The sequence below is a fragment of the Phacochoerus africanus genome, chromosome 8 (genome assembly GCF_016906955.1).
Source record: "Phacochoerus africanus isolate WHEZ1 chromosome 8, ROS_Pafr_v1, whole genome shotgun sequence".
NCBI lineage: Eukaryota > Metazoa > Chordata > Mammalia > Artiodactyla > Suidae > Phacochoerus > Phacochoerus africanus.
The window spans coordinates 65,552,725-65,568,741 of record NC_062551.1 but is presented as its reverse complement, the minus strand read 5'-3'; the positions used below and the strand labels follow the sequence as shown (position 1 = coordinate 65,568,741).

Here is a 16,017-nt window from a genome sequence, read left to right as displayed (position 1 = left end):
CAAATCCATGTGTTAGGGGCCATCTAAGCAGAAGGTCTGGCTGGGAGGCCTGCCCTCGTACCCTGGGAGGCCGGTGGAAATGTGCCTCCTTGGTACCACGGGGAAGCACGCTCGCATCCGCGTCGCTCCCATCCAGGGGAGCCTCTCTCCTCGAGGGCGTGTCTGTCAGGCCAGTGGCCTTTCCAAAGATGCGGGGGTGGCTCACAGATGCCCCTCCCTCTGTTGCTACCACAGCCTCCACGGAGGGGTCCTGGGGGCTGGGCAGAGTAGTGAGGACACTGCTGGTGACGGTGCCCCCAGGCTCCTTCTGGTGGATATTGAGGACCCCCAGGGCTGGGTTGGATTGGAAGGGGCATGGAGGAGAGCACCCTCCCAGCACCTAGTGTGGCTTCAGCTTCTCTCCAGAAGCTGCCAGCCTAGGAGACCACCGTATGAATGCCTCTGCCTTTGCCCAGGCACACCAGGAGCCTGGAGCAGCCAGCCTTCCCAAACTCCATGCAGAGAGCACTCTGTGTCCGAGTGAGCTGGCTCCGTGGGCCTCCATATGCCACCAGCTAAGCTTTGGACCACAGTCCCTAGAACCACCTGTTCCTTCCTCCTCCTCAAGCTGTCCCTGTGACTCCAACTTGTAAGGATGACAGGCTGGCCATGCCCACGGCCCCTCTGCCTGCCTGTCTTGACCCGTCCTTTTCCTTCAGCTTGACTGAACTATAATTAACAAAGAAAGTTAAAGAAATTTGAAGAGTACAACAGGATGCTCTGATATCCTAGACTTTCCTTAGATCTTTGGAGACACTTAAATGCCAAGAGGAGGCTTCCAGAGATGACATCTGGAAGGAGTTTGAGCAAATGTCAGCTCTTCAGTTACTTCAAGAAACAACAACAACAAAATGTTCTCATGGTAAAAGCATTTGTAACTTCCTTTTTAATTTTGGGAGCTGAATCTGAGTGAGACTAAGAAGAGATACCCAAGGGAGAAGGACACACTTTCTGCTTAAAGGAAAAAAGGTATGCAGGCAAAGTTTGATCCATCCAGGCAAGGGACAAGAACTGCTCAAGGACCGAGCATGGTAGGCTGGCTGGGGTGAGTGTCACTTGGAGTGTTTGTTCTTCTCTGTGCATCTTTGGATGCCCAATTCTATCCTGCACCTGACAGATGCTCCAGAAATGCCTGTTTCTCCAGGAGGAGGGGGCTGTCTCCATCCTCAGCACCAAAGGACAGAAAGGGCTGATATTTACCTCCTGGGGGGATGTGCCCTCCCCTCTGAGCTGAAAGGTGGGCCTTGGGTTCTGCAATGCCACCTCCAGCTGCAGAACAGGGAGGCCCCATATCGTTTCTGCTGTCTGGGCTGGTGGGAAACATGGCATGCATTCCAAGCATTGACATATCCAGCAGGAGAAGCAGCAGCTTGCATTTTTGCTTATCTTTACAATTTGTAAAAAATGAGATCAAGAGGAAGGTAAGTGCTTTCCTGTCACACCAGCTTCTTCTCCTGGCATCAGGCGAGGTGAGCTGCAGATTGATCCTGGCTCCTGGAACAGCAGTGGTGCCAAGCTCACTGCCTTGAATTCTCTTCCAGAGTCTTGGAGAGTGGTTTTCCCCCAAAGGCAAAGTCAACAACAGCAGCAACTTTACCTGATCCTCTGCCCTAAGTACACAGCAGACACACCTCTCTTCCTCCCGGTCTCCTCCTCTCATAGGAAGTAAAATAACCCACAAGTCATCAAGGAAAACTTCAGGAACTTCTGTTCTCAGGGATGAGGAGCCCCTTCCTCCCATCTTACCATCCCCCTGCAAAAGATTCACTCTCGTGGGGCCACACTGTAGACAAGAGGGAAGAGTTGGAGTTGGTTGGCTATGGGTGATGGGGGGAGAAGCGGGGTGCTTTTATGGGTTGAACTAGTCCCTCCTAAAAGATGCTTTAGTCCTACCCTCCAGCACCTAGGAATGTGAGCTTATTTGGAAAAAGGATCTTTGCAGATGCAATTGAGTTAAAGACCTTGATACAAGATGGTCCTGGATTATCTGGATTTGGAAGAGCCTCAAATCCAAGTTGACTCGTGTCCCCCACAAAAGCTATGTTGGAGCCCTAACCCCGAGCCTCAGAAAGGTTCTTATTTGGAAGCAGGGTCTCTGCAGACCCCATGAGTTGCAGTGAGGCCCAGCCCACATGCTCGGCTGGACCACTAGAGTGCCCTAGGGAGTTTAGTGACTGGTGAGGACACTGACCCTAGCCTGGTTCCTCCCACTCCCGCTGACTCCCCTGATGCAAGACAAGGAGGAACTTGTCAGCATCGAGGTCAGGAGCCTGGCCCCACATCCCTCACTGGAGGTGCTATTCCCAGCGGGATGCCCGGACGGTGGACTTCCTTAATGAATCATCCATCTCTAGGTGTGGATGTGGAATTTATTTCAATGGTCCCTGCCCTTCCCCCACAAGGACACCCCAGAACAATGGGCCCTGAGCTGCCCGGGCTGGGGCTTTCTGTAGCCCCACAGCCCCTCCCACCTCAAGCAAAGGCTCGCACAGGAGAGTGACTGACCCCTCCACCTGGATGGCATGGGGTTGGCTGGAGATGGACGGAAGCAGAAAGAGGCCGAGCAGCTCCATGAACGTGGTGACATTTCCCAAGAACTGGTCTGACTGGGCAGGTGGGGTGGCAGGGCCCTGGGAGGGGGTGCAGGGGGTGGCACAGGGCGGCATCTGGGATGCCGTCTCCCGAGTCCGCTGAGCCACCACATTACCAGCTGAGGATGTAGAGCTCGCCTCTCCAGGTGAAGGGCCACAGGGCCCAAGTCATGTTCGCTGATCACAAGGACAGACCTTGGCTAAGGAGGCCACACTGCCACCTGCCCCACAGTGTGAAGGACAGACACACTCTGTCCTTGTGACGTCCCGCCTTGCACCCCAGCCGTGAATGCTCTGAGCCCAGAGGGCCTCCCTCCGCTCCACGGACAAGCCCAGACTCCATCTTGGTTTTACGTGGTTCTAAGAAGCACCGTGTCCAAGAACGCGACCAACACGTGCATGCAAAGGAGGCCGCATTAATTTTGTGCCTGAGGTTGCAGAGAGCTGCTCACCACTCCATAAAGTCAAATGAACATCTCTTAAACAATCACTACGGAGTACTTTTGCCTGAAAGCCTATGGGAGAAAAACACTCAAGGAACACTTTAAAACCAGTTACCAAAAATATGATTAAGAGAGTAAGATGCTCCGAAGCGTCCTGAATATTAACATCCTATAACAAAATTCTTTAAGGCATTCCTGTCATGGCTCAGCGGTTAACGAAGCCAACTAGTATCCATGAGGTTGCAGGTTCGGCCTTACTCTGTGGGTTAAGGATCCAGAGCTGCTGTGAGCTGTGGTGTAGGTCGCAGACAGGGCTCGGATCCCACGTGGCTGTGGCTGTAGTGCAGGCCTGCAGCTACAGCTCTGTTTGGACCTGGAGCCTGGGAACCTCCGTAGGCCGTGGGGGCGGCCCTAAAAAGAAAAAAATAAAATAAAATTCTTCAAATGGAAAAAAGCAAAAAAAAGAGCTCATGTTGGTGTCTCCTTCTGGTGACGCCCCGGGTGGGGGTGGGGTGAGCCTCTGACGACCCCCACGCCCCCCAGTGAAGCGCTGCACAGACCAGCCTTTATCCTAAGTGACCCTCCTTCGAGTGGCCTCTAAAGCACAGCCAGGACGCCACCCCAATTCTTAGAACCACTGGGGTCGGCAGGTTATATTTTTGATGAAGAGGTGGGTTGAAAGAGAGTTAGGGGGCCTGGCTAACATGTCTTAGGAGCTCAGCCCTGCGTCTGGACCAGTGGGGACCGCCGCTGGGGAGCCCGGCCTTCCCCCTGCTGCCTCGGCCCAGCCAAGTGGAGTTCAGCTGCCTCTGTCTTCAGAGCCGTTCCTCCCGCCCCGTCTCCACCGGGGACACCCACGTCCTCCTGCTTGTGGAGGTGGGGACAGAGAAGGGGACCCAGGCTTGTCTCTCAGGGGCTCTGCCCTCGGTCTCAAGGACACACCTCTGGCGTCCTGGCCCGGGGCCTGAGCTGCTGGCCTGTCCCGACAGCACGTAGAACCACACCGCATCCTTGCTGCCCAAGGAAACGTCTGGAAAAGGAAGCTTCCTCCCCGTTAGGCTGATCGTCACCTCCTCACAACAGTCTTCAGGGCAGAGATTCACCGAACAGCAGCAACCACCCCAAGGCCCCGTCTTCCTGTCCGACCACAGACCACGTCTGCCACCCGGGGATCGGGGGCTGCATCTCCAGAACCGGATGGGGAGCTCTGAGGGGACATCCCCAGGAACCCACCTGCCCACCTGTGAGGGCAAAGCTTCCTCTGCCAGGTGTGTTCAGATGGGTCCTCCCACATCAGTCACTGTAATGCAGGCCTCCCCCGCTGGCCCCTGGGCTGGCCTGTGCCCGGGACTGCTGGGCCCACTGCCTGCCCCCAGCTGGGCTGCCAGGCTGGGGACGCCGGACACAGGGATGGTGAAGCTCTCCAGGGTCCCCCTTCCACTGATGACAAAACGGGAGGGAAGCGGTGCCAAGGCCATCCCTCTGGCTCTCAGCAGAGGATACGGGGCCTCGCATGCCCCTGTGTCACTTCAGAGCCGGCTAAGGGGTCTCACGGGTTTTCTCCTCCAGCTCCTGTTCTGGAAGTGAGGACACAGTCCAGGGTCGCCCCTGAGCTCCCTCTTCCAGGAAGGTCTTCCCAGGCGGCACCGGGGGCTCACCCGCTGCCTGTGCCCCTCCTCCCCAGCCCTGTTTGCAGAACAACAATTGAGCTATTGCCGTGGGGTGTTGGGGACATGCCCTCTCGCGTCCTTAGCTGTCATCCATCTCTCGCGCCTCTCCCTGTCTGGCTTTCCCAAAGAGACCTTTAAACTCCTTGAGAAGAGGGCTGTGTGTGTGGCGGAGGGGGGGGGGTTCCATCCCCTGGCCCCTCCCCAGGCCAAGGCAGGGCTTTCAGTGTCAAACTAGGGGGCGGATGCTTCGCTGCACAATTGATCAGCAACCAGAAACTCTAAAACCGGTTGTCTTAACACAGTCAAATAAAAATTCCAAAAGCAATGTTCTAATATTTAATCTCAACACTTAGACTCATTCTCCTGTGAGTGGATGAAGCTATAAATTCAACCCACCATATATCAGATGGATCTGTTAGTGTGCTGCCCGTGGAGGGGAGCGGGGGTGTCTCCGGCAGCCCCCACCTCTGCTTAGATGGCAACCCCCACCCCCTTAGAGGACCCTGGTTTCTAGGTAGAGGAAGCATCGATTCAGGCCTCTTCCTGCAGCTCCAGAGGGCTTGGTGGAGGCACCCAGCCCGGGGACCATGGAGGCCTCCAGAGACCAGGTAGAAAGCACAGGAGGCTAGCACTGCGGTTCCACAAGCGTTAAGGACCCCTCCTGATCCCACCGCACTCTCAGAAGGAGAATGAGGCCCTGGGGGCCACAAAGAGCTTAAGAAGCACTAAATGCGCTAAGTCAGAGCGGGAAGCATGTGAAGGAAATGAAAGGAAGCTGTGATTGAGTCGTCTCCAGGAGCACTGCAGGCCAGCTTTAATGAGTCGGAGCTCATTCACCCGCGTGGCGTGAACACAGCTTGGCTCAGCAAAAGCAGGGGATGCTCAGGAGCGGGACTGGCCCCAGAGCCATCGGCAGACACACACAATGCCCCTGCGGCCAGGACGGGTCACCACCTGGACGGGGTCACAGCCGGCAAGAGGAGCCCCGCCCCTTCCATTCTGAAAGTCCGGGTGAAGACCCCCCAAGCCCAGCCTCGCTGTCTAAAGGGTCGAGGGTGTTTCACATGCTTGTCTGTGCATGGATCCTTCTCCCAATTAAGGCACTCAAAACTTTTGAAGTTCATGAGTCATTTACTTCAAATATCTTTAAATTAAAGACGGATTCATCTGCCTGGTAGCAAACACCCAGCACGCTAATTAAAAGGGGCTCAGCATTTAAGCGGCCATTGCAGCTTTAAGCAGAAAGGGAGGAGCGTCTCTCTGTTACAGCTGCGTCTCACTCCCTTCCCCTCCAGTCCTGGCACATAGCAACTGTGCCATCACCATGGAACTGGATCCAAAGGTCTCTCTGCTCCCTGTTCAGGTCAGCTGACCATCGGGGAGAGATAAGATGCTAGCCTGTCTCACCAAGAGGACACTGAAGGCCCGGGGTGACAAGGACAAAGCAACCTGGAAATCATCCTTGGACATGCATGAGTGGTTTCCAATGTAAAAATTACCAGGCAGAACTGGGGTGGCATCCGAGCCATTGCAACCTTGAGCTGCTGGGTGTCATGGATACATGATTGAGTCAAGTGGGAACAAATCTTGAATGACAATGGGGACCTTGGCCCCTCCTGAGCAGTGCACCTTCCCTGAGTCCTGAACAGGGCAGGTGACCAAAGGACCAGGTGCGGAGAGCAGGCGGAATGTCGGGGCCGGGGCCAGGGCCGGTAGGCAGAGTCTAGGAACGTCAGGTCTGGGAATCTTTGCTGCACTAACTCTAGGCCCCGCGCCCAGGAGATCCTGCAGTGGGCAAGTGCGGGGACTGAAACCACTGGCTTCAACTCCCCACAGCCTCTGCTACCAGGTTTAAGATTAAAGCCCAGGAAATGACTTTCTGTCTTTCTCCCGGGAGACGCTGTGATTCCAGATGCAGGACACGACCAGCAAGAGAGCTGTCCCAGCGGACGCACTTCGCCGTGGGGAGCCCTCCTCCCCCGACCTCCAGTGAACTGCTGACCGTCTGACACTCACCCTCTGCCAGCGCTGTGTGAGGCTGGAGCACGACGCCTCAGTGAACCTGTGCCAGGAGATTTTCCATCCCAGGCAGTTCCTGGTTAGCGTCATCCGTACTTCTGCTCAGAGCACCAAGGTCAGGGATGAGGGTGTGGGACCTCATCCAGTGACCTCACCGGGAACCGAAAACAGAGCAGCAAAGCTGGTGACAGCAAATCATCACAAGGATAACAATCACCAGGGTCATCACTGTCACCATCACCATCATCTCCATCAATACAATTATCATCACCACCATCATCACATCCCATCATCATCATCACCACCATCTCCACCGTCCCCATCATCACTACCACCACTGCCACCAACATCATCACCACCATTATCACCATCAGGACCACCAGAACCATCATCTTCATCATCATAACTACCATCATCTCCATCAATATCATCACCGTCATCTCACCATCACCATCATCATACCAGCACTGTCACCTCTGTCAATACAATTATCATCACCTCCATCACCGTCATTATCACCATCAATACCAAAGCCATCATCTCCATCATAATTACCACCATCTCCATCGATATCATCACCATCATCTCCACCATCACCATCGACACCATCACCATCGTCAGCATCATCACCAGCACTGTCATCTCCATCAATACAATTATCATCATCACCATCACCATCATCATCATACCAGCACCAGCACTGTCACCTCTGTCAATATAATTATCATCACCTCCATCACCATCATTATCACCATCAGTAACAAGACCATCATCTCCATCATCATAATCACCACCATCTCCATCGATATCATCACCATCGTCTCCACCATCACCATCGTCAGCATCATCACCAGCACTGTCATTTCCATCAATACTATTATCATCATGATCATCACCACCATCTCCACCATCACCATCATCATCGTCACCATCATCATCATACCAGCACTATCACCTCTGTCAATATAATTATCATTACCTCCATCATCACCATCATCACCATCAGTACCAAGACCATCATCTCCATCATCATAATTACCATCATCTCCTTCAACATAATCACCATATCTCCACCATCACAACCATCGCTACCATCACTGTCATTGCCAACATCATCATCACCACCATCATCACAATTACCATCATCATCGTCACCATCACCATCGCCATTATTTTCATCATCACTACCATCATCACAAACATCATCGTCGTCTCCATCAGCATCACCACCACCACCACTGTTACTACATTAACAGCAGCAAACATGTACCGAGGGGCTGTTACGTGCCGGGCACTGAGCACCCGTCATGTACCAGGTCACTTCATCTTGGCGATGGTTAATTCTATAATTCCCATTGAGGCATGGAAAGGAGAAGCAATCGGCTCAAGGCCACAGATAATACCAATGAAGCCAGGAATCTGCAGGCAGGCTGTGGCTCTCTTAACCACTATGCTAAAGCTAGGAGAGATGCCTCAGCCACTCGACGTGCAAGGTGAGTCTGCAAGAGGAGCCCTTGGGCAATTCCAGCAGCTATTCCATAGAACATGAGCCCCCGGAAGATTTCAAAGAGCTCCAAACAACCAGCCACCTGCCCTTTCTAAGCCCACCAATGCCTGTGCTATGGACAGCCAGGACAACATAACATTCTCTTTCTAAACACTTCTCTTCAGAAGCAAAAATAAAACAATTCCCCAAATCTGAAAGGCATTTTTTTTTGTATGGCCATACCTACAGCATATGGAAGTTTCCGGGCCAGAGACTGAATCCAAGCAGCAGCTTCAGCAACAATGGATCCTTTAACCCACTGTTCCAGGCTGGGTCAAACCCTCACTTCCATAGCCATCCAAGCTGCTGCAGTCAGATTCTTAACCCACTGCATCACAGCAGGAATTCCCAAAGCACTTCTTTGGACAACAGAAGGGACCTAAAAATTTTTCATATCACTTTCTAAAACCCCAACTCCAGACTTTGGGGTCCTCGCAGCTGTGAGCGGGCAAATCTGGGCCTGTCTGCCTTGACACCTGCAACCCTCCCTTTGGAGTCACACCCGCTGGGTATAAAAGCAACTGGATGGATGGAGGCACCGGGCACCACATTTGCACTTGATGTTGATTGATTGAAGCCTCGCAGCCACCATTTAAGAGAAATATTTCTAAACTTTGATTGTGCTGATGAAGAAAACGTGGCCAGGAGAAAAGAAGACCAGAATCACCCGGTTCCATGCAAACAGAGACCAGATTCACAGGCAGATCTGCCGCCTGGACGCATGTTCCACTCACCATGGTACCCACAGCCTCCCGGACTGCAGCGCTGTGATCCCCAAGACCACCTTTTCTGCCTGAAATCCTGTCTGAGAAGTGTGAGGGGTGGTCACACTACAGAGTCAGGGGGCCTGGTCTACCTCTAAGGACCAGGAGCAGGTGCAGGACCCCTGCGTGGGCCCTCCAGGCCCCAGGGCTTGGGTCACGAAGGTAGGACCAGCTGAGCTTTGCTGAGCCCAGTTAGGAAATCATCTCAGCACTTCCCCGCTTTCCTGGCCTTGAACTCGAAGGACCTTGCTGAGGACCACCAGCTGCCCCTCCTCGGCAACGAGCATCGCTTCCCAGAGTGAACATTTCTCTGCATTTGAAGCAAACACACATATTTTCCCCCTTGGAAATTTGTTGTGCTAAACAAATTAATCTAGCACCAGATTATATTATGAAGAACCATAAATCTTTTCCAAGATAAGCATCTGTCGACTTGGATTAGCAATATCCAATGCACTGTGAATTAATTTGCTAAGCCTTATAATGCTGTCCCGGGCGTTTAACTTTAGTCATAATAAATGTAATTTGGAAGAAATGGGAACCTGTTCTCTCATCCATGTCTATATAGTAAGTGACGTATGCAGAGGAGATGAGAGTAAATGCATGCAGCACTAAATTCTATTATGATGATGGCTTGGGAGTTTATTGAGGGAAAAAGCGAATGCTCTATAAACTGCTCTTGGGCGCCCGGCACACAGAAGATGAACGGCAGGCCCTGTGCGTCTGGAGCTTCCAGAAGGAGATTACGTGGCGGAAGGCCTAGGTACGGCCCTGCAGACTCTGTCCTGTGAGGCTCCCAAGCTCCCGGCCTCCATCCCTCCATCCCTCCATCTCTCCATCTCTCCATCCCTCCATCTCTGCATCCCTCCATCCCAGCCCCCAGCACTGAGATGGAGCTTGGGTTTGCTTCCGCAGACATGCTGCTCTCTAGGGAAGAACTGCTCACAAAAACTGCAGCTCTCCTGCCCAGGCAACGGAAGGAAGTAGGTCATGGAACAAGAGCCACCCACTCCACGGAGACGTGTCCAACTACTGACCGCTGCCAACCTGCCGGTCAGGATGCAAAACTGGTGCACATGCAGAGTGCAAGGGAGAGTGTGGCAACCTGGCTGCAGAGGGACCCTGGGGAACAAGTCTCTTCTGTCCTCTGGCTTCTGGAAAGGACCCGTGCCGAGTCCAATCCCTGAGGAAGTGGAGGAGTGAGGGTGGGGAGGCTGCACGTCCCCGCTCCCCCCCTGCTTAGGCCCTGGAATTTGCTTTCCATTTTGCAGGTTAGCAAATACTGCTGCCAGTCTAGGACGTGCATGCACTCACGGATCCATCTGCAAACCTGGAGTTACAGCGGGGCGGGGGCCACGGCTTATTCACAGAGGCTGCGGCAGGGGGTTGGAACACAGGGGTCCGGGATTCTGGGCTGTCTCCCAGCTGGCCTGAAGCCGATGACATGTGGGGGCTACCAGTGAAGGGACAAACTCTGGCCTGGGGGATTTTGAGGGCCACTCCTTTAGAAGCAATCGGAGGAGTTAATAGGAGAAGAAAAAAAAAGCTAAACGATGTTGCAGCAGACGTTAAAGCCAAGAAAGGCTCAATGTTCACCCACCTAGAATAGCACGGGCAGAAGAACCAGAGCCATTGGTCTCATCTCCATCCTCCAAACCCCTCCTAACTTTGGGCAAAAGACACCCCTGACCCTGGGTCAGGGTGCAAAGCCTCAGCCAACACCACAGGGTGCTCCCCAGGACACCCGGCTTCAGTCTCTCCTGCTGTTTAAGACAATCTCTCCTTCTGGGCTGATGTGGAAGTTGCCCAGGCCACACCCTTTGAAGGTTCCCGAACACACTACATACCCTACTTCCGTCAGCAGATGTGCCCACATCCGGCCCAGGAGATGAAGTTCTGCCATCTGGGAAGATGTGACTGTGGGTCTGGTGGGGCTCAGCACCCCCTACGCAGGCACAGCAGACACACTGTCCACTTCTAGGCCACCCCCAAGGAGAGGCCGTCTCCCTTCTCCCTTCCGTCAGCAAGAACAGCCTGGCTCCCACCTTCCAGAGCACATCCCACATTTGCCAGAACATAGACAGGCACAAGTTCACGGACACCCCGGGTCCCTCTCTCCCTGAGGTCCTGATACTTCAGGCTCCCCTGCAGGGAAACGGAGGGTTCCCCAAAGCAGCATCATGCAAGCACAGCTCAGCATCCCTCCTGAGCCACACCCCCAAAGCCTCCCCCACCGCAAGGGAACCCCAACCGGAGAAGAGGTGGGCGTACCTGAGGTCTCCCCCAGAACCCGTGGGGGCTGGCTGTCTCTGCCATTGTCTCTGCTGGGACTGGTGGAAGGCTCCGTTGTGCTAATCCCCACCGGGATCCTATTCCTGGGGTCCAGGGGCTCGGTGACCCCCTGAGTCTGCAGCAGCACGGAGGTGACCGTGGTGGCTGTGGCGGTGGTGGCGGCCACAGTCGTCTTCCGTGTTTGTACGATGGAGACCGTGGTGGGGCCGTAAACGCCCGGAAAGGTGTTGGCTTCTGGGGCCTCCTCCTCCCCTGTGGGCCCCCAGGCAATGAACTCCGTCTCCGTGGTGGGCCTGCTGCCTCGGAAGTCAAAGCTGTTGACAGCGGGCCCCTGCAGGTGCCTCTTCCCCCGCCGGAGGAGGGCCTGCTGGTCCGTGGGGGCCCCAGCGCCCCCTGCCGAGGAGGACGAGGCTGCGGAGGAGCCCAGGGAAGGGCTGGATTTGGCAGCAGCTGGGGGCTTGGCCAGCCCCGCTTTGGGCACCAGCGCGGCCACCTGGTCCCTGGGTCTGTGCGCCCGTCGCGCCCGGGAACTCGGCATCTGCCCGTGACTGTGACTGCGCTCCACGCGGGGCGGGCGGGGGCTCCACACGGGCGCCGGGACCCGGGCGGACTGTCCGCTCTTAAAACTCCACAAGCGGGGCGGCCGGTGCGGCGGCCGGGGCAGCAGCCGGAACTCGGGGCCCGGGCCCAGGGACTCGCACGCGGGCAGATCCAGGGCAAGCTGAAACATGGCTATAAGAATCCACGCTTGGCTTCCCAGGGAGCGGCCGGGCCAGCGAACAGACATGGAACTGCGTGGGAGAGAGAAGAGCATCAGTGGGGGGCTCCCGGCGGGGCTCCCGCGGGGTCCCCTCCACCCCCACCAGGACTAGGAAACGCTCTTCTTGTAATGAGCGCTAATCCCAACTTCAAAAGAGGAAAAAAACCCTTCATTAGTTTACTTCAAAGGCCGACTCAAGTGCGCTCAATTAATCGGCATCTTAGAAGATGGGGCCCAGGCGCACAGACTCTGGGGCCGGTTTCCTGCCCCTGAAACTGCTCACCCCATCCCCCTCCACAAGGAGCTCCCTGCACTTGGCCGGTCGATGCCCAATAGCCCACTGCCCGGGAGGGAAACCCAGTCCCGAACCCGCCACCCATCAGCCGGAGGAGACGACCTCATGGGCCTTAGGTCCCCACTCTGCTTTGACCCAGAATAAAACAGAGGCACCAAGACACCAAGGAGGGAACAGCAGGCCTGGGACACAGTCCACAGCCTGGGTCCAGGGCGGCACTTCCCTCCAGGTCACAGAAGTCCCAGCCCAAGGCCAGAGATGCTAAGTCTGCAGCCGCCTATCCTGAGGGTGGGAGGGTCAGAGGCATCAGCCCGGGGTGGGGCTTCACCTGTCGCACAAAGTCCTGCATCCACTGCTCCCTCAGCTCAGGCGGGCCCTGCGCTCCGCAAACCCCACCCTCCCCCATCTCTCAATCAAATGCACTTAAAACAGGCTTGTGGCCTGAAAGCCAGGCACGCATGGGGCAAAGCTGCACGTCTGTGGCCTCCCATGGGTGGGGCTCGAGAAAAGAAGTGCATAGAGAAGCCGCCCGCTCATCAGGGTGTCAGCTCTACCCAGATGTTTGTTCTGTTGACATTTCTGCTTCCCGGATTTACCTCCAGCGCCGGTGCCCTAGGAACCCTGTCGCCTGCTTCCTCAGCGCAGGGAGGCTGCAGAGGGCGCACCCTGCACAGGCTGGCGAGGGGGCCCCGGGAAAGATGGAGCCAGGAAGCTCCAGGGTGGCAGGTAGGGGGTGGGGGGACCCAGCCCACGCGCCCTTCAAAGTCAGAGCTCATCACCAACGTCACCTCTGAGAATTGACATGAAGCCAGAATATGGGGACATTCGCGGGTGGGGGTGGGCGAGCGGGCTCGGTGCGCTAAGCCGCCAGCTCAAAGTGCTGCTCAGAACCAGGCCTGTGGCAGCCAAGTCGGGCAGGTCTGCAGCATGGGTGTCACATGACTTTAGAAGGGACTGAATCTGACGCCTGTGAGTGTTCCCGAGAGCATGTGCGAGTGCCCACCTGCCCGGGGCCGACCCAGGGATGAGCTGTCCCCGCCAGCCACCAGCGTGCCGAAAGAAACGTGTACTAATGAGCACTAATTACCAAAAAGGTCTGGTCCCCAAATAACAGGGCCCAGTTTTTTAATCAGAACGAAAGTGCTTGGCTTTAGAAATTAGGAATCGCTCATTATGCTAATGGATCTGCAAGGAGTTGCTGTCTGTGTGAGGTTTCTCTGCACGACCAATAGAGCTTGGTGTGGGGACCCGGCCACCCTCACGGCACAAGGAGCTTAAAGTCAGTGGGAGGTCACCGGGATGCACAGGAACACTCCTCCGTGGCTGACGAGGATGGTTAGAAGCCCACATTTCCCCACCTCTCTGTGCACCTGGACAGAGTCCAGCCCTCGGGGAACGAGAGGCAGCTTCCAGCAGGTGTGATGTCTCGGCCTAGAGGGCACTGTTGGCCACCACCAGGCACCACTTGGCCTCCCCAGGCACCCCTGTGCCTTGCCATGTACCCCCAGGCTTCACCAGGCACCACCACATGCCACCAACTTACCAGGCCTCACCATACTCCACCAATAACCACTCAGCCCCACCTGGTAGTACCAGGCCCCATCAGGCCTCACCAGGTACCCAAAGACCTCACTAGGCCTGCTCAGGCCTCACCAGACCCCAGTAGGCACCCCGAAGTGCCACAATCACATCAGGCCCCACCAGGCCCCACCAGGTAGTACCAGGCCCATCAGGAAGGCTGCATGAACCTGCCAGCCACCACGACCTGGAGAAACGTCACCCCAGGAAAGGAAAACAGCAGCCCCTAAGCTTGTGTGCCTGGCTGCCCCGTGTAACTTCACACACGGGATAGTCCTGCCATTTCCCACCAATCGTGAGCGACAACTGGTCACCATAGAAATCCCCCTTTGCCAGGCCACCCAGCGGATGTGGAGAAAAGCCAACCAAATCGCAACAGTGGGGAGAACTTGATTTGTTTTTCTTCTTCAAGTCCAGTTTCTTTCTTTTTAAACTGGAGGGTGTGCACACAGAGGGAAAATAGGGAACAAGTCAGGACAGAGCCTCCACCCAACACTGCCACCCCTGGGGAAATGCAGGGCTCGGGTGGGGGGCAGAGGGGCCCCCTGAGGGAGGCAAGGGCCTGATTCCATGGCCTGCAGGGGACCCAACCCTGGCCTCTTCCCAGGGGTCAAAGGCTCTACACCCTCTGCTCCGTCACCAGGCCTGTGCCTCGGGTGCAGTCTGGAGCCCTCTGGCCTCTTGTGGGCACTGCCTGGGGAGGCAGCCATATCTGCAAGGACCACGTGAGGGACAAGTGGCCTCATCCCTCCAGCTGGTCCTGATGTCAGGAAGGACCCCAGGACCACCCTCACTCTCCCCTCGGACACTGCTCAGCACGGGGGTGCGGGGAAGCTCAACTCCACAGTCCTTTCATGAGTCAGAGGTTCCTGGAGACCCACTTCCAGATCCCCTCACCCAGGAAGGCTTCCATGGTGCCGTCAGCCACTTCTCATGATGGCAGAGAACTCCCCACATCTGCAGGGGGACGCCCTGCAGCGGCTACTGATGCTGCTAAGCAGAAGAGCTGGTGAGTGGCATGCCGAGGAGGCCAGACCCCCTCAAACTCCGGGCACCCACAGACCCCTTACCAATGGCCACCACGTCACTACTACCAGGATGGCTAAAAGCAAAAGACTGACAATTCCAAGTGTTGACGAGGATGCGGGAGATGGGAATTCTCATGCACCATTGGTGGGAAGGCGAAAAGGCACAGCCATTACGAAAATTTGGGAAGTTCTTCAAAGACAGTTACAGTGACCCAGAAATTTCACACTCGGGTACAAAAATGTTATGACTGTTCATATACACAAGAAAGGAACATGGAAACCACCTCTGCAGCCATCAGCCGGTCAGCTGATTAGTGGGTAAAGAAATGAGGTCCATCCCTACAGTGCACCAGTATCTGGCCATCAAAGGAAAGAGTTCCCTGGTGGCTCAGCAGGTTAAGGACCTAGCATTGTCACTGCTGAGGCACAGGTTCAGTTCCTGGTCTAGAATGTCCATACGCCACAGGCACGGCCAAAAAGAAAAAAAAAAAAAAAAGGAAAGACATACTAATACACACTACCACATGGATGGACCCTGAAAACATTAAAAGCAGCCAGTCACACAAGGCTACGATCCATTCATGTGAAAAGCCCAGAATCAGTCAATCCACAGAGACAGAAAGCAGATGGGTTGTTGCCAGGGGCTGGGGGTGATTGTTAATGGTTACAGGGTTTCTTTTAGGGGTGATGAGAATGTCCTGGAATTATCAGCAGTAACGGTTGCACAAACTGTGAATATATGAAAACCACTGACCGCTACACTTTAAAGGGGTGAGTGTTGGGGCACGTGAACTAGACCTGCAGAAGAGACCCTGAGCAGTGGGTACAGGGACCCGGACACTCTGCCCTGCCTCCTAATCCTGTTCCTGTCCTGGCAGGTGGGAGGAACAAAAGGATGCTGGAGCCAGAGCTGGCGTCAGCAAAGAAGGTCCACTGGAGATTTCAGAGCCGTCCACGTGATCCTCGCCCGAGTGCCCGGCACCACGTCCACA

At 55.3% G+C, this 16,017-nt stretch overlaps 1 protein-coding gene across 1 annotated transcript in view; it reads right to left on the bottom strand.

Annotated features, from left to right (window-relative positions):
• Window positions 1-16,017, bottom strand: part of AJAP1 (adherens junctions associated protein 1) — a 106,253-nt gene that overhangs the window by 45,616 nt on the left and 44,620 nt on the right. Inside the window, exon 2 of the mRNA XM_047792811.1 lies at window positions 11,344-12,155. Within this exon, the coding sequence (XP_047648767.1) occupies window positions 11,344-12,155 (812 nt within the window). The remainder of the gene's footprint in view (window positions 1-11,343; window positions 12,156-16,017) is intronic.